General features: G+C 45.2%; 1 protein-coding gene across 5 annotated transcripts in view; it reads right to left on the bottom strand.

Annotated features, from left to right (window-relative positions):
* The window catches only part of KMT2D (lysine methyltransferase 2D), a 93,412-nt gene that overhangs the window by 7,382 nt on the left and 68,481 nt on the right, over nt 1–17,549 (bottom strand). For 4 of the 5 annotated variants that reach the window (XM_069970091.1, XM_069970094.1, XM_069970096.1 and 1 more), the window contains 11 exons: nt 16,641–16,707; nt 15,660–15,892; nt 9,690–15,308; nt 7,709–7,846; nt 6,982–7,149; nt 6,565–6,887; nt 6,306–6,481; nt 3,498–3,640; nt 3,273–3,408; nt 2,678–2,811; nt 345–1,533 (listed from right to left, as the gene is read on the bottom strand). In XM_069970091.1, the coding sequence (XP_069826192.1) occupies nt 345–1,533; nt 2,678–2,811; nt 3,273–3,408; nt 3,498–3,640; nt 6,306–6,481; nt 6,565–6,887; nt 6,982–7,149; nt 7,709–7,846; nt 9,690–15,308; nt 15,660–15,892; nt 16,641–16,707 (8,326 nt within the window). The remainder of the gene's footprint in view (nt 1–344; nt 1,534–2,677; nt 2,812–3,272; nt 3,409–3,497; nt 3,641–6,305; nt 6,482–6,564; nt 6,888–6,981; nt 7,150–7,708; nt 7,847–9,689; nt 15,309–15,659; nt 15,893–16,640; nt 16,708–17,549) is intronic. The other variant, XM_069970095.1, reaches the window with a different exon arrangement.

The raw sequence follows: 17,549 nt of genomic DNA, 5'->3' as shown, positions 1-17,549 counted from the left end.
CAGAACTTCTTGGTTAGTTTCTGGGAAACAACAAATTGAGAACCTGTACTGAGACCTATTGGGCTACAACTATTCTTGCCACAAACTGGAACAACAACAAAAGCATAACAGTATTCATTTTCGGTCTATTCCGTTCCTCATTCTCCACGGAACACACTCGCTCTTTGTCAAGGGAATCCAGAAGAAAGGTTGACAACCATTAAAAGATGTATGTGCTCCCTTAAGGTCACAGTATAAAAGTTGAAGGTGTCCTTTTATTCTGATCGGCCTTCTATTTAGCAAATAAAAAAAAAAGGAAATCACACTTGTTAACCATGTGGGGGGGGGAAAAAACAAAACCTTACCTTGGGGAGAGGAATCTCTCAGCACCACATCCTCATAACCATACTCAATGACTTGGACAGTGAATTCTGGACGACCATTGTTATCACACACTCTGCAGCGATAAGAACACCGCCGGTGACTATGTCTCATGCTCCAGTAAATCCGTGTGGCCTCAAACCCCACGGGATATAATGCTGTGACACTGTGGAAGTCCTGCATCTGATGAGGCAGAAGCTGCCCAATGGCATGAAAGACAAGCCCCCCGACTCTGAACATGTGTATACGATCCCCACGCTGAATGATACTGGCAATTTGACTGACTTCATCACGTTCAATGTATACTCGCCGGAAGACTGTAAAGCAGCTCAGTTCTTGCTCACAAGGCCCCTTTAACTTGTGCATTGGACAAAGCATAGTCTTGTCCTTGAAGAACATGCACTTGGCACGGATGGCACAGGCAAAGTGATAGACGTTTGGGCAGCGTATACGGTTGCAGCTATTCGTGGCACCCGTTTTCTGGCACAGGGTGCATTTTGTAAGCAAGCCACGATGCAGTGCCACTTCCACATTAATCAGTGCTCCCCCTTGGGTTTCATATACCTCTGTCGACCACAAAGCACAGTTGAGGTGAACCCAGAGATCAAGATCCAGGTTCAGAAGCCGTGCAGGTCCATCAGTAGCGCCATCACCTTCCTCATGACAGAAACAACACTTTCGGAGATCTGGAGGCAAGGTGTCGGGTTTTAGAGTAGTGCCAAGTCTTTCTATCACCTCGCACACTTCCTTCTCACAGTTCCGCGAGCCGATTTTTTGGAAGGTGATGAGGATATGCAGTCTCTTCCAGCGAACACCTTTCCACTTTTTCATTTTTGGCCGTGACTCTTCCACATTTTCCTCAGAAGGCCTTGCCCTTTGCTTAATTTTGGCTGCATCCATAGAATCATCATCATTGCTAGGTGACTGAGGAGGAGGAGGAGGAGGAGGAGGAGGAGGAGGAGGAGACGTCGGTGGTGGCGGCACAGGACATAGAACTACCGGAGAGGGAACTGGTTCTGGAGCTGGAGGTTCAACGGGACTAGCAGGTGAAGGAGAAAATGGAGACGGAGGAGGCGAAGTTTCTTCAGGTAGCACAGGAAGTTGGCGAACATCCAGATTGGACACATTATTAACATAACTATGATTTACAGTCTTCTCTACAGCAGCCTCCTCCTAGAAAAATAATATATGTTACAGTAAATGCACAAAACGTAGTAACAATCATGATAACCTCACTCATAATGGTAGATACAATACACTTGAATATTACAACTGACTCTTTGTAAGTGAGCACTTCTACTGTATAATCTAGGCAATCCTACGCGGCCTTTATTATTGGCTATGAATACCTTTGCAGACTGTATGCATTTTAATAATTTAATAATTCACACTAGCCTAATACATACATATTTTTACATCCTCATTATGCCTGCATGCCCCGACCTGACCCAAAATGACAGCTGTCCGTGGCCGCATGACTTTGCTAGTGTCCGCAGCAAAATCATGCTATCAATGGCCACTACACATGGGCATAGCTTTGTCTGCCCGCGCAAGCCACTATGTGGGAACACAACCTTGGGCTATGTTCCCACACAGCATTTTTGCTCTGTGTTTTGCAACCAAAACCAGGAGTGGATTGAAAACACAGAAAGGCTATATTTCAAACACTGTTAAAATTAAGAGGATGGCCACCATTTGATGGCAAGTAATTGCTGTTATTTTAACACAACTGCCATTATTCGCCATATAATGGCAGCCATCCATTAAATTTTAACCGTGTGAGAATACAGCGTCTCTGTATTTTCAATACACTCCTGGTTTTTGTTACAAAAGCTGAAAAATGGACCAAAAGGAAAAAAGTTGTCAGCCGTTTTTTTTTAGTTGCTTTTGTCCAGCAGTTTACAGTTCAAGCTCAAAGCTCAAAAACAGTGGGATATGTTTATGGGATAAGGATATATAGTTACACTAATTATTGTGGTCACTATTTTCACCAAAACCTGGACTGGCACAGACTTAGCAAAAAAGGGCCAATTATATTACATGCACATATTCTACATCAATATTAAGCCCTGGCCTGACCATGGGTCTATAGACATGAAGCAACAGTAGTCAGTCTGGGTAGTCATAATCATGATCAGGCCCAAAAATGCTATAGTAATATCTAAAGTAATATGCTTGTGTGGAACCACCCTAATGTACCTTGTGTGTTTTGGGACCATTCTTGGCTTTTGTAAAAATACTGACCAAAATGAGGCTCAAAATACTGAGTGCACACATAGCCTAAATAGGTGCAAAAAAGAAAAACAAATATACTAACCTGTGTTAGTAGGGTAATAATGTCCAGCTCATTCTTTAGTGTGTACCCAGGAAGAACAGCATCAAGCTGCTTGAGCCAGTCAGTGCCACTCTCCAGTTTTCCTGGCTGAGATTTGTCCTTGTCACTGGCATCACCTGCAAACATGGCATTTAACATTAAAAAGATGTAAGTAAATTGATAACCAAAGGAAGGAAGGAAATGCAGTGCTGGTGAAGCTCTGCATCCCCTTCAGTATCCTACATGATGGCCCTATTCAAGAGAATGGAGCCACCAACGTCACTGTGTAGAGAAAACTTCGTATGAAAAACACTAATTGAGTGCTGTGGCCTGCTAATTCTTAGAATGATACAGAACAGAGAGGTCAGACTCCCAGCATATCTCAGCAATATGTCTTAACTTTACATGATGGGATTACCTTGTTGATAAGGAAGGCAGCATTCGTATTAATAGAACCCTCAGACTTCAGATACATTGAACAGTTAGGAAGAGAGAGGATATATAAATATAATTATAGAATATTCCAATTTTATTGTAACAGAAAATGAAAACCTTTAGGTATGGACTAGACAACCATCCAACATAATAGTCTGCTCACCTTCAGCAGAGGGGTCCAAAGGTTTCTTTATGTCCACACTATTTTTTAGACCACTCTCTGGGAAAAGCACTTCATATGAATTCGGTAACTTGATGCTCAGTAAACCAGCTACTGCAGCAACTACTCCATTCAGATTCTAGAGATGAATGCAGATGCAGAAGGTGAATAATTCACAATACACACAACATGGACTCACATTAACTTTCTCAGCATTACTTGACAAACCTTTGCTGCAGCAGCAGATACTGTTAACATGACAGACACTTCACTGCCCTTCGCTTTATCCCACGTAACTGTTCCCCCGGAAACATTTAGAACCGTTTTCTCAGCTGACTCGGAGGAATCTGTAGGCTTTACATCTGGGAATACTGCAACAAGTTATTAGAATTAGCAGAGAAAAGAAAATGTATCCTATTGGGCACCAGTATGTCATGAACAGATCAATCAATACTGAATAGTCACAATTAGCCTTCTAAATAGGATGCACCAGATTATACAATAACCATATTATACTTTCAGTAGGTCAATAGGGCTGTTTCATGCAGCCAACGCCTTCCTATGTACATTCCAAAAGTATATAGATGTCAGAGGGGTCCTCCAGCCCCAGGTGCTGGAATGTAAAAGTGGCTTCCGCTCTGGAAGACCTGGCAAAATGCAGCATCAGCGGATGGCCCTTCAATTGAATGGACACTATGCATGGCTGGGTTCACACTTAGTATTTTGGTCAATGTTTTTAGCCATAATGAAAGGTAAACTGGCATCCTGTATTGGCATATGGCCACAATGTCCATCAAGTTTAACCAAGGAAAGAATGGATGAAGGGGGTGGGGGTAGGGCTGGGCGGTATACCGCAAAAATACTGATACCATCACTGGCGTCGGTTAACAGACCCCAACCTAGCCAGGACACTATCTGCGGTAATTTTGTATTTTTATCTCCCAGAGAGCTCCCGCACACAAACTCGCAGCCCAGGGTGATCGCTGCACATTATATGCAGGGATGCCGGAATCAGAGCGGGAGATGAGGAGCAGCAGGGTCCAGGTGAGAATGCCCGAGTGCACAGCCCTCCCCCCGCACCCGGCCAGTCCAAGCGCTCGCCCTCCCCCGTCCCGCTGTACTTGTTCCATCCGGCGTCCCTGCACACACAGGACATTAACGTGCAGCGGCCGGGGGTGAGGGGGTGAAGAGGGGACCGGCACCTGTCCCGTCCAAGCACCAACCCCCCGGCCGGCGAGCGCTTCACGTTAACGTCCTGTGTGTGCAGGGACGCCGAAGTGGAGGAGCAGCAGGGTCCAGGGGAGAATATTCCTAAGTGCAAAGCCCTCCTCCCGCACCCATCCCGTCCGAGCGCCCGCCCTTCCCCCGTCCCGCCGCACCTGTCCCATCCGGCGTCCCTGCACACACAGGACATTAACATGCAGCGCTCGCTGGCCGGGGGAGAAGGGCGCTCGGACGGGACTGGTGCCGGTTCCCCCCTCCCCGGTGAGCGCTGCACATGTTAATGTCCTGTGTGGGCAGGGACGCCGGCAGGTCACAGCTTAAGGTGGAGCAGCACATGGGGGCGGCTGTCCTGTAGTCCCTTCAGTAACAGTACAGGACTGTAATATAGAAGGAATAATTGGCTGCTGCAGCCCATCCATTCCTCCTATGTTACAGCCCTGTACTGTTACTGAGGGAACTACAGGTCCCAGCATGCAGCTCCCTGTATACCCATAGACCCCTGCCCTCCCCCCTGTATACCCATACACTGCTGCCCGCCTCCCCGTATACCCATACACCCCTGCCCGCCTCCCCGTAAACCCATACACCCCTGCCCGCCTCCCCGTAAACCCATACACTCCTGCCCACCTCCCCGTAAACCCATACACCCCTGTCCGCCTCCCTGTATAGTAGAGTAGATGTCAGTGCAGTGCCATCTACAGCCCCCTATAATGTGCCACTCATAATGTCCCCATAACAGTGCCTTTGTACTGTCACCTATACATAACATGCTATATACCCATCATATATACTGTACGTCCCTGTATTGTCACCTGTATATACTATACACCCATCATATATACTCTGGGTACCTATAGTACATAGCTATATACCTGTATATACACGTCCTGTAGTGTGCACATAACTGTATGCCTGTATATACACGTCCTGTAGTGTGCACATAGCTGTATGCTTGTATATACACATCCTGTAGTGTGCACATAGCTGTATGCTGTATACCTGTATATGCATGTCCTGTAGTGTGCACATAGCTGTATGCTGTATACCTGTATATACACGTCCTGTAGTGTGTTCATAGTTTGGGTTGCTGCTCATTGAGTTACTGTACTTTTTTTTACTTTATTGAAACAAACTATCCCCAGTTTGGCACGGCCAAGTGGGTGTGGCTTGTAGAAGAGGTGTGGCTTACAAAGGGGCGTGTCATAGTTATCATCCAATTATTGTTACTGCAGCTACATAAGCGATAAACCTCAATATTGATTTAGGCCAATATCGCCCAGCCCTAGGTGGGGGTAAATTCTATGCGTTGCTACACATATGCATTTATGTTCTTTTGCTCCAAGATCTTGTCTAAGCCTGTCTTGAAGTCTCCACTGTTTTTGCTGAGGCGACTGTCCCACAGATTCACTGGTCTCATGATAAAGAAGCCTTGTGGCAGTGTCCTCCCTTGTCTATTGAGGAGTTTTTACCTGGATTATCTTTTCCCCATATGTTTTGTAGGGGCCATTTATATAATTAAATAAATGAATCATACCTCCACTTCAAAATCTCTTCTCAAGACTAAACACATGTAATTCTTTTAATCTTTCCTTATTTCGATAGATTTAATTTTTTTTCTATTAGATAGAGATATATATCTATCTCTATCTATCCCGTTTTTTGAGACCCGCAACTGAGGCTCCACGGACCCCTTGTTTGCATATCTATCTATCCTTATATCGAAATATATATATTTCCTTACATTTTTTCCAGCTCTGGGGCACCCTTTCTACGAATTGGGTCCCAAAAAGAGTTTTTAACTATTCAACCAACCTGGTATAGGACAACGTGGAATAAGTGGTATGACCGGAGACAGGGCTCTCTCTTCTTCCTCCTCTTTCACATCACACAGTGAAGGAAAGCGCGGTGTATCCTCTCCAAGAATACTTTCTGGGGAAGAGGCTGGAACAATGCTATCGGGAGAATCACTTTCCTCATCGCTCTCCATTCTAGAAGAAATTAAGACATTTATTATTCTACGTAAAACCAACTGGCTTTATGCATTCTACTAAGACATGTTCAGTGTTCTCACCTGACATCCTCACTTTGATTGTGTGGAGGAGTAGGAAGTGCGGCCAAAAGGTCCAAGCTCCGTTCATCGGTAACTATAGAACAAATTGTTTGAAGATTTTGCTTAGATATAATATAATATAACATAGAATCTGTAGAGTATATGTAGCGTATCTGACTCAGCGCACCTTTTTTAACTTCTGCCTCGGCACTGCTCTCAGATTCCTTTTTCGTTTCGTTCAGATCTTCATTTGCCGTGACGCCGTTTACCATTTTTTGCTGCACGGATGGAGGTGGAGTTGGAGGCAAGGATGATGGGGGTGTTGGGGGATTACTGAGGTTGTTCTTTAAAAATAAATAAAGACAGGGGTAAACATTTGTTAAGCAGGCTGGCTACAGCTTTTTCCCATCTAGGTAACACATTTATTAATCTAAGTACCTTGCTGAGCAGCTGAGTGTAGTAGTCTGGGATACTTTCCAGAGCACCGCTGCCAAATGATCCTTTCAGCGGGCTTTTCCCATTAACTGGCGTACCGCTGCCAAAGGGAGCAAACAGGCTGAAGTTGGCTGTGATAGAAGGCTCCATCAGAGGCAACAGAGAAAGCTCCTGTAAAGACCATGAAAATTACTTTATTTTCACATGAAATGTATATTTATGCTTTTTGCAATGATTTTTAATCTTTTGATTTAGCATCTTTCCTGGTGACAGACACACACTTCCCTATAGCACTTTCTAAAGAGACCATGCAGCAGTATGTGGGCTTATTTTAACTAAAAAAAAAAATGAGTGAAAAATTATTAATTATTCCCCTAGAATATCCACGGAATGTGCTGTAAATGTCTAATAGAGGCAGGTCCCACCTCTGAGCAGCATCAGCTCTTTTACTTCTCAGGGAGTTATCTGTCAGATAAATCTCTCCGTGTAAAGGCACCCTAAGGGTCAGGTATCCCCGTTCAGAAGATCTCAAAAAGGGGAGGCAAATTAATATTTATTAGAAGGCAAGGCTACCTAGGCTGACGGGCAGACTGGTGCAGTTGGGGGCTGGGGAATGCCAACTGTACCACATTACCAGCAAATTCAAATATGCAAACCTTCTTTTTAAGAAAAAACTAAGAAGTTCGTCCTGATATAAAGCAAGTTGCATCCTGAATTAAAGTAAAAATACCTGCTTCAGTTGTTTCACAATTGCTTCTGGGGATTTCAGGCTGTCCTCTCTACGAATCTTTTTGCGTGAGTTTGGTACCCTGTCATTGGTTTTCTGGGTCCTTTTTGGTTTAGGTACAGTCTTCTTTGCACCAACATCCTGAAGAAAAATTAACAAAAAAACATTCAATAGACCCAAATAGGATTTGCTATATCAAAGCTGTATAAAAGCTCATGTTCTGCCTGTAGATGTGGCTTATTTGCAGCCCTGATTACTTTTATATGGTTATTGGCCAAAGTTAATTTTGAATGACAGTAAGGGTACTATTACATGGCCCGATGGGGGACCGATAATAACGGTAAACGAGCGCTGATCGTTTACTAGGCGGATTACACAGCCCGATAATCAGTTAACAAGGGCTGCATGGACATAGTTACCGATGTCCTTGCAGCCCTTGCTTAAACTGCATGCATTACCTATCCATGGTCCAGGGCTCCTCCCGCGCTCTGCTTCTCCCCGAGTCCCGCGCTCTGCAGCTTCAGAGCGGCCAGTGATTGGCTGAGTGTCCTGTCAGCTAAGACAGGCCGCTCTGAAGGTGCAGCGCGTGGGACTTGGGGAGAAGCAGAGCGCAGGAGCAGCCCTGGACCATGGATAGGTAATGCATGCACTTTGCAAATCGTCAGCTGCCGTCTGCGCACAGTTATTATACAGTGATGTGTGGTCGGTGCCCGACAATTATAGGTCCAAACATATATGAACCGATGATCGTTTTGTTTATTACACAGAACGATAATCGGGCAGATAGGGTACTATTACACGGAACGATAATTGGCTGAATCGGCCCTAACACTTTTATCTTTTTAAAATATTTAAAACCTTCATAGATAGGTGGAGCGAGCTTTGCCAAATAGCATAAGTGATTAACTATCTAGGAAGAACCAATAGCAATGTGCTAAAACCACCATCTACTTTTAATTCCCCTCCAAAATAAGCCAGCTGCGAAAATGCTAATCTGTAGACAGAGACTGATCATGGTATAAAGAACCAAACAATAACCATAGAAGCGTAAATAAGTAAACCTTGGGTTAGAACAAAGTATTAAGGCCCTATTATACCAAACGATTATAGTCCATTCCAGCCCATAATGGTTTGGTCTGATAGCGCGTGTTAAAAGACCACAATCAGCAGATATGCACAATGTTGGCTAATTGTGGTCTTTCAACAATTTGAAATGGACAGATCATGACAGCAACGGTCCGCTGCTCTACCACTGACTTCAATGGCCCCCCCCCCCCCCCCCGTGTAGTTCTAAGGATCTCCAGGCAGCCCCTTCCACAGCTCCCTGTCTGTGCGTGTAATAGTACAGACCACAAGTGAAGAACGAAGAGGAAGCGAGCACTGACATGACAGGTGTGCACTCGCTTCCTCTTTAATATCGTGGCACGGCCTTTGGTCTTGGCTGACTAACCCTATAAATAAGGACTATGGCATTTAACCTGTTAAAGGGGGTACACCCTCGACAAGCTGAACAATAAAACTAAAAACACTGAAAAATCTGTTTGAATTATTTTGTTCATCCCTTGGCCCACAAAAAAGTATGCATGGAACATGTGAATGCCTCCAAAGTCAATAAATACAGACAATGTGCTACGAATGGAGTTTGAATTTCCCACCATGATCATTCATTATGATGCATAATGTGAACATAATCACAGAATGTGTGAATAGTTTGTATGTTTTTTTCTTAGTACTTTATTGGGCAATATTTTTTGCAATATATTTGCTTTGTGCCACAAGCAGGGAGCACAGTCAGGGTGATCAGGCACAGGTGACTACCAGTGTTTCAACACCATGAAAACTTTTAAATGAGAAAACCCCTGTTACATGTCGTTTCCAATGCCCAGTGACCATAAAAACTTAATCTGTCTCAGTTTAGCTTTATCTATGTACACATCACCTAAATAAACTTGAATTTGAGACATGAATTAAATTACTAACTTACCTCTTTAATACAAGGTGCAGTCTGCAATTTCTGCTCCAGGACAGTCAGCTTATTGTCAATATGTCCATTAATATCTGCATGAATGCCGTCCGAAGAGCGCTGGGATGCAAGCTGTACAGTCTTCGCACGCAGTAATTTCTGCAGGAGGAGGTGCCCAGCCTCTCCTTTAGCTGCAATATTTAGTGTCTCACTATTTGCTTCACGTTTTAGGTCCTCAATGCCAGGAACATTCTCTTCCAAAGACCCTTCAGGAAGCGTGGTTACCTGAACCCCTTCCCCATTCTCAAGGGGATCAGCAGGACCAGTTTTGCTTTCTTGTCCAGTCTGATCTACTTCCATTCCCTCCACCTGGGAGGAAGGTTCTTCAGAGTCATTGGCGCCAGACTTGCCATCAACCTCAGCATGCGATTCGGTCTCTGTTGAATTTTTTGTGGGGTTTATTGGTTCCCCTGATGCATTATCAGAGGATTTGGTAACTTCAGCTGTTTTCTCACCCTGGGTAACTTCTACTGCAGTAGTGGTTGACAAGTCTGCATTCTCTGCTGGCTTTTGTATCACGCTGTGTTGGGCAGCTTGAACCACCACTGGAGGATCCACAGCATTTCCTCGCTCACTTTGGGACCCATTCTCGCCTTCTGTCTGTGATGGCGGTGCAGCTCCAGAGCATGCAGGCAAGGACTCAGGAGGCTCTTTCTTTGGTTCTTGTGAAGACTCTTGTTGCAGCTGTGCTTGTTGCTGGCGTAACTGCTGTATATGCATCTGAAGCTGTTGTTGTAACTGAAGCTGTTTCTGGGGTGGTTGGTTTAGCATTTGTTGCTTCAGCTGCAGAATGTGCTGCACTTGCTGAATCTGATGAGGTTGAAGCTGCTTGTGATGCTGCAGCTGTTTTAATTGCTGCATGTGCTGTGGCTGCACCAGAGGCGACTGCTGCTGGATTTTCTGCTGCACTTGTGGCATCTGAACTAGATTTTGCTGCAGCTGAGTCTTTGCTTCAAAGGGTTGCAGTGTGGTAGTCTGCAGCTGAGCTTGGTGAAGCTGTATCTGAGCTTGTTTCTGCTGCATCTGTTTCAATTGTATCTGCTGTATCTGGTTTTGTTGATGGGCCATCGGCTGAATCAGTTGCACATTTTGCGTGGGCATTTGTTGGTTTAGGATCTGTTGAGCTACTTGCATATTTTGCAGCTGTTGTTGCTGCATCTGTGCTTTATTTTTGTCTGAAGGCTGCATTTGTTGCAGATTTGTGGGCTGCACTTGCTGACATTGCTGCAGCACTTGAGATGTTTGGTTCGGCAAGGTTGGTGGCTGATGACCTTTCTGCACAGATTGCGACGGTGAGCTCTGTTGCAAGTGAGACGCCTGTTGTGTGTGCTGGAGGACCTGTTGCGACTGTTGCACTTGCTGTAAATTTTGCTGAGCAGGCATCGCTTGTAATAAGGGTAATGATTGCTGTCCTGGTTGCTGTGTCTGCTGCTGTTGCAGACCATGTTCCTTTTGTTCAGTCTCCTTTGAATCCTGTGACTGGTCAATGTGTGGGTTTGTTTCTGGGTTCTCAGAACGTGGAGATTCTGACTTCTCCTGTTTCGGGGACTCACCCTGGCTCTGGCGTGGTTCATTTTGTTGATTAACATTTTCCGTTTTTGGGGACTGTTGGACTCTTGCTTGACTAATCTGTAAATGAGGCTGTACTTGAGACATTGTTTGCTGCAATTGCGGCCCCTGCGATTGTTTAACCTGCTGTTGTGTTAACTGAGTTTGCTGCAAAATCTGATGTTGCGTCTGTAATAACTGTTGCATCTGCTGCTGTGTTTGCTGCAGCTGCTGTTGTATTTGCTGCACCTGTTGCTGTATTTTCTGGGTCTCTAGTGTTGACTGGGTTTGCTGAGCTGCCTGTAGTTGCTGCTGTTTTTGTTGTAAATGCTGCTGAAGCTGTTGTTGCTGCACTTGTAACAGTTGTAGCTGTTGCTGCTGTAAAAGTTGTAGCTTTTGTGTTTGTGGCAGTTGCTGAACCTGTTGGACATTTTGCAACTGTTGAAGTTGTTGTGTCTGTGGCTTACTCTGTTGTAACTGCTGTTGCTGAGTCTGCTGCAGTTGTGTAAACTGCTGCTGTTGAGACTGTTGCAACTGCTGTTGTTGTGTTTGCTGAAGCTGTTGCTGCTGTTGAGTTTGCTGCAGCTGCTGAAGCTGTTGAGTTGGCTGTAGTTGTTGAAGCTGTTGCTGTTGGGTTTGCTGCAAATGCTGAAGCTGTTGCTGCTGTTGGGTTTGTTGCATCTGCTGAAGCTGTTGCTGCTGCTGTTGGGTTTGCTGCATCTGCTGAACCTGTTGCTGCTGGGTTTGCTGCAGCTGAAGTTGTTGCTGTGTTTGCTGCAACTGTTGGAGCTGCTGCTGTTGTTGGGTTTGCGGCAGCTGCTGGAGCTGTTGCTGCTGTTGGGTTTGCTGCAACTGTTGAAGCTGTTGCTGCTGTTGAGTTTGCTGCAATTGCTGGAGCTGCTGTTGTTGGGTTTGCTGCTGCTGTTGAGTTTGGTGCAATTGCTGCAACTGCTGAAGCTGCTGTGGAGTCTGTGACAACTGTTGGAGCTGTTGCTGAGTTTGTTGTAATTGCTGAAGCTGTTGCTGTTGTTGAGTTTGGTGCAACTGCTGAGGAGCCTGTTGCAATTGCTGGAGTTGCTGAGTCTGCTGCAACTGCTGGAGCTGTTGCTGAGTCTGCTGCAACTTCTGGAGTTGCTGTTGCTGAGTCTGCTGCAACTGCTGGAGCTGCTGCTGCTGTTGGAGTTGATGCTGAGACTGCTGTAATTGTTGGAGCTGCTGTTGCGTCTGCTGTAACTGTTGGAGTTGCTGTTTCTGTTGAGCCTGTTGCGCCTGTTGCAATTGCTGGAGCTGCTGCTGTGTCAACTGATTGATTTGTTGCGGTTGAGATTGCGGCACTTGTATCTGCTGCAACTGTTGTATTTGCTGCAACTGTTGCACAGGCTGCAGCTGCTGTTGTGTTTGCTGGAGCTGTTGCTGCAATTGTTGTAGTTGTTGCTGTGCTTGCTGCATTTGCTGCTGTACCTGTTGCAGCTGCTGAAGCTGCTGAGGTGACTGCTGCAATTGTTGAAGCTGCTGTCGGGTCTGCTGTAACTGCTGAAGCTGTTGCTGCACATGCTGTAGCTGCTGAGTCAATTGCTGCTGTTGAGCCAAATTTAATTGTTGTTGTGGCGTTTGTTGTATAGCCTGGACCTGCTGCTGCATAGGAGTTTGCTGCAAAGGCTGTGCTTGTAACTGATGTTGTTGCACTTGGGTCATTTGGTTCTGATGTAATTGTTGCTGAGCCACATGCAGTTGTTGCTGCCGTGCTTGCTGGAGCTGCTGTGGTACCTGTTGTATTTGATGCTGAACAAGCTGAGGCTGTGACAACTGATGCACCTGCTGCTTAGACTGTTGCATTTGCTGTAGCTGTTGTTGAGTTTGGAGGGGCTGTTGTAATGAATGTTGAATTTGCTGCACTTGTGATATCTGTTGTGGTTGCATTTGCTGAGCTTGTTGAACAGTCTGACCCTGTTGTGTCTGCTGCAACTGCTGACTTTGTTGAGGTTGCTGCATCTGATGATGTTGTGCTTGCTGCTGCATTTGATACTGCTGTGTCTGTGGATGAGTTGCAGATACCTGCTGAGGCAATCTATACTGAGGTGGTGGTTGATGGGTCATAAGTCTTAAGCCTGAAGTAGTCTGAGAGTGCTGACTTGAAGTAGTCTCCTGATGTTGACTTGTATTATACCTTCCCACTGGAGATTTTAACAAGGAGTTTTGATCAAGTTCAGAAGATTGTGGCGCTTCTGTTGTGGGTTCTGGTGTAACTTTCTGGGTAGTTCCAGAAGAATTTTCTTCAACAAAATTTGACTGCACTTGTTCAGTTACTACCTGTCGAACCTGGAACACACCTAATGGTGTCTGACTTCCAGAAGTACCATTTGGAACTGTAGAGTTTGGATGGGCAGATTGCGATGGATCCTGACCTGCAGCTTGTCTAAGCGCTTGGCTCTGAGCCTGTTGGTGTCTCTGAATTAGAATTGCCTGCAACTGCTGCTGCTGTTGTGGCGTTAAATGACGTAATTGTGGATTCTTAGCGATAATTCCCTGAAGCTGAGCTCTTATATGAGCCATGAGCTGGGTGTTTTGTAATGTCATTAGGTTAGAAGCATACGGTGTCTGCTGTCCGCTTAGTGTTGGTCTTTGTTGCACTAATGTATTGGGTAGGTGCTGCCCCATATTATCTTTGGCCTGTTCATTTCCCTGGATCTGTACTGGACTTTGGCCTACAATTCTGTTTACCTGGACCAGATTTGATTGCTGTGATGCTGCGGCAGAAATATGTGGGTTGTCCTGACTGAGAGGATTTTGATTTTGAGTAGTGTTTTGCACTTGATCTGGCCTCAGCTGTGTCCCTAGGCTCTGCACACTTGGTTGTTGGGGTGACAAAATACCGTGGTGCTGCTGTCGAGCAGGTGGCTGCAGCGGACTGCTCGAATCATACAGCGCATGTTCTTGATCAGAAGACTGGTTTAACTTTTGTCCGTCCTCTGCCATTAATGAAGGTTTCAAATCTGTTTCTTGATTCAGTTGGCCAAGAGAATTATGGCTCATCTGTTCCCGAGACTGCTGCTCACTAGCTTCTTGGGTTCCTGGGCTGCTGTTTGTCTGCTGAACACCTAGTTGCTGTCCTTGAGTTTCTGTACTTTCATGAAGTAGTGAGCTCTCACTTAAGTTTGCATCCTTCGTATTCATGCTTTGCTGTGGGTGAATATTTTGAGGATGACCAGGTAAGCTTAACGTTGAAGACTGGGTTTGCCCTGTTAGTGTTTGCTGGCCTAATGTATTTCCTCCTTGATTTAACACTGGCTGCTGTTGGAGATGTGACATCCCAACCAAATTTTGCTGAGGTTGTGACAACACAAGGTGAGGCCCTACAACGTTCTGCTGCCCCATTGGCGAAGGACCCAAAACTCTTTGCTGTTGCTGATTGATTAAAATATGCCTTTGTTGGGCTGTGTGATGCTGTAAAACTGATGATTGAGGATGACCCATAACTGTCTGAGGAACTTGGGAGGCAGACTGCTGTACCACCAATCCATGTGAGTTTCCAATCAAACCATGCTGCTTGGCCAACATTGCTTGAGATAAGTTGCCCTGAGGGGACAGTGGAAAGTTCTGGTGCTGCTGTTGTTTCTGTACCAGTTGCAGTCTCTGTTGCTGAAGTTGACGCTCTTGAATCATCCTTTGCTCGGCTGTTAGCCCCTGCAGAGCCTGAGGTGTTGAATAAAAACCACCAGAGGTTCCAGGAAGGACTGCATTATTTCCCTGAGCTTGATGCTGCTGGGGTATTGACTTGACATAAGCAGCACCATGCTGTGTTTGCATGGTTAAACCTGGTTGCAGACCATGTAGATTTGCAGCTTGTGTGACAAGCTGGTTGTGTGGCTGTTGTATACCGTGTCCTCCAACAATTTGACCAGGAGCTTTGGTCAACACCCTAGAGTTTTGGTTTGGGCTGACAGGAAGGACACCACAGTTTTGTTGCTGTTGCTGTTGCTTGTTTCTATACTCAGTCATCAGGTTGGTATGTTCCTTCTGCTGCTTACGAACCTAAATATAAAATGAGGAATACAGTTAAAAGGAGGAACAAACAACAAATCCTCTGCAAAGGTAAGAACATAAATGCATAAAACAGTGGGATCATTCACTTACACAACTATACCACTATATAAGCTAGGATGGATTCAGACATCTCTCTGCAAAGTTCTACCATTCTGAATCTGCTGTTAGTTCGCATTAAGAATTATCATGGCTAAGCTGCTTATTGAACAGGTACCAGTAAAAAAACATCTACCTGACTATATATAAAACACAAAGTAGCTTTCTTTCATGCCTTTACTACGGGGGGACGGGTCATTTTTATTTTTGAGTAAAGAGTTTTTGTATTCGCAATTTACAAACCTGGTCCAACTGCTTCTGGATCTTGCTTTGCTGTTCGGTGACCAGTTTTAACTTCTCGGCATCTGCCTCCGGGAACTCTCTGCCAGCTTTCTTGGCAGTCCTTTGCTTTGCACATAAAGCTTTGCGGGACTTCCGATGCACACCAATCTGCTCTTCCAAGACTTTGAGTTGCATTTGTAAGAGTTGTTGAGTGTGGAAAAGCCACTCTTCATATTGACGATGGTCTGCTTCATCTGCAGAATTGCAGGGAAAGTGTTAATAAGTCTGCAGCTCAATGATTTCAGGACTAGAGCAATGCAACAATGCAAAAAAGCCTTTAGGCTACATTCACACGTTCCGTACGGAACGCGGACGTGGAATGCCTGTAACGGACTCTCCCCTGCCCAGTGTAATAAGATGCTAGGAACTAAGGAACTGTACAGATATGCGCCACGCTGTAATGAATCAGCCGCGTGGCTCTGCCATTACAATGCGGCGCATATCTGTACAGTTCCCCCGCTCCCAGCATCTTATGACAGATGCTGCCCAGGTGGGGGAGAAGTCCGTTACAGGAATTCCACATCAGTGTTCCGTGCGGAACACGGAACGTGTGAATGATTACGCAAGGCCAGTAGGGTGGGGAGAAACTGCCAGAGACCACCCAAGTGATTTGCAGCCATGTTACTGGCCAATTCTACGATTACTACGAAGTACAGCAGCATTTCAAAGTGAAGCTTATCATTGTAAAGAAAGAATCTGTCAGTGTTTAATCCTTGGGCGGCATGGAACGAATGGCAGGTTCAAATTTAAATAAGGACCACAACATCATTTTCATGTAACATATTTTAATATTGGTGGGATGAGCCCTCCCACAAAAACAGAAATATCTGCAGCTTGTACAGACTTCATACAAAAGGATAATTTACCTGCAAAAAAAGACAAAGCACATATACATGTCAGGAAGGTACAAGGAAAATAAATAAAAACAAGTGCAATACATACTGATCACTCCCTGAACAAATGCAGGAGGATTGGGCCGAGGCTGGGTGGGGTCAATTGGGAGTCTTTCCTAAAAAGAAAAAAAAAAAGAAAAAAAAAGGACATAAAATTAAAGTTATTATACAAGTGCAATGATATATCTAATCTTATCTATCCAAAAGGACAATAATTATAATGTGTCATCAGAAAATGTCAAATATTTCACTCTTGTCATTAAAGCGACTCTGTATTCACAACCTGACCCCCCAAACCACTTGTAACTTCGGATAGCTGCTTTTAATATAAGATCTGTCCTGGGGTCCGTTTAGCAGGTGATTTAGCTATTGTCCTAAAAAACAACTTTCAAACTTGCAGCCCCGTGCCCAACGGCTGGGGCTTAGATTGTGTATGCATTAGACTGGCCCAACCTCTCTGTCCCTCCTCCCCACCCTCTTTATCATTAGGAATGCCCCAGGCAGATTGTCTCCTATTCCCCACCTGTGTCAGCCCAGCACATGGGCTGGATCGTTAAGGCACCTGTGCAAAGTTCAGCATGGAGAAGATGTTCCAGTGGCATTCCTAATGATGAAGAGGGTGGGAAGGAGGGACGGAGGGGGTGGTGCAAAGTTAGGGCACCGATATTCTAAGCCACGCCCGCTGGGCACGGGGCTGCAAGTTTTCTCCCTGTGGTGGGGCGGTTGTCGTCTGCCTCATGGGGGTTTTTGCCTTCCTGGATCAACACAGTAGGATGTCCCTAGGTTGAACCTGATGGACTCTTGTCTTCTTTCAACCTTGTTTACTATGTTACTATGTAAAACAGATTCCAAACCTGTGATATTTCTACTCCCATGCACATTACCTCGCCATAAGCCTACATGTCCCTACACTGTCTGGCACTGTCAGCTGATTGGATAGTGACAGATAACTAGTAAT

The sequence above is a fragment of the Dendropsophus ebraccatus genome, chromosome 5, assembly GCF_027789765.1.
Source record: "Dendropsophus ebraccatus isolate aDenEbr1 chromosome 5, aDenEbr1.pat, whole genome shotgun sequence".
NCBI lineage: Eukaryota > Metazoa > Chordata > Amphibia > Anura > Hylidae > Dendropsophus > Dendropsophus ebraccatus.
This window is presented reverse-complemented; position numbering and strand designations above follow the sequence as displayed.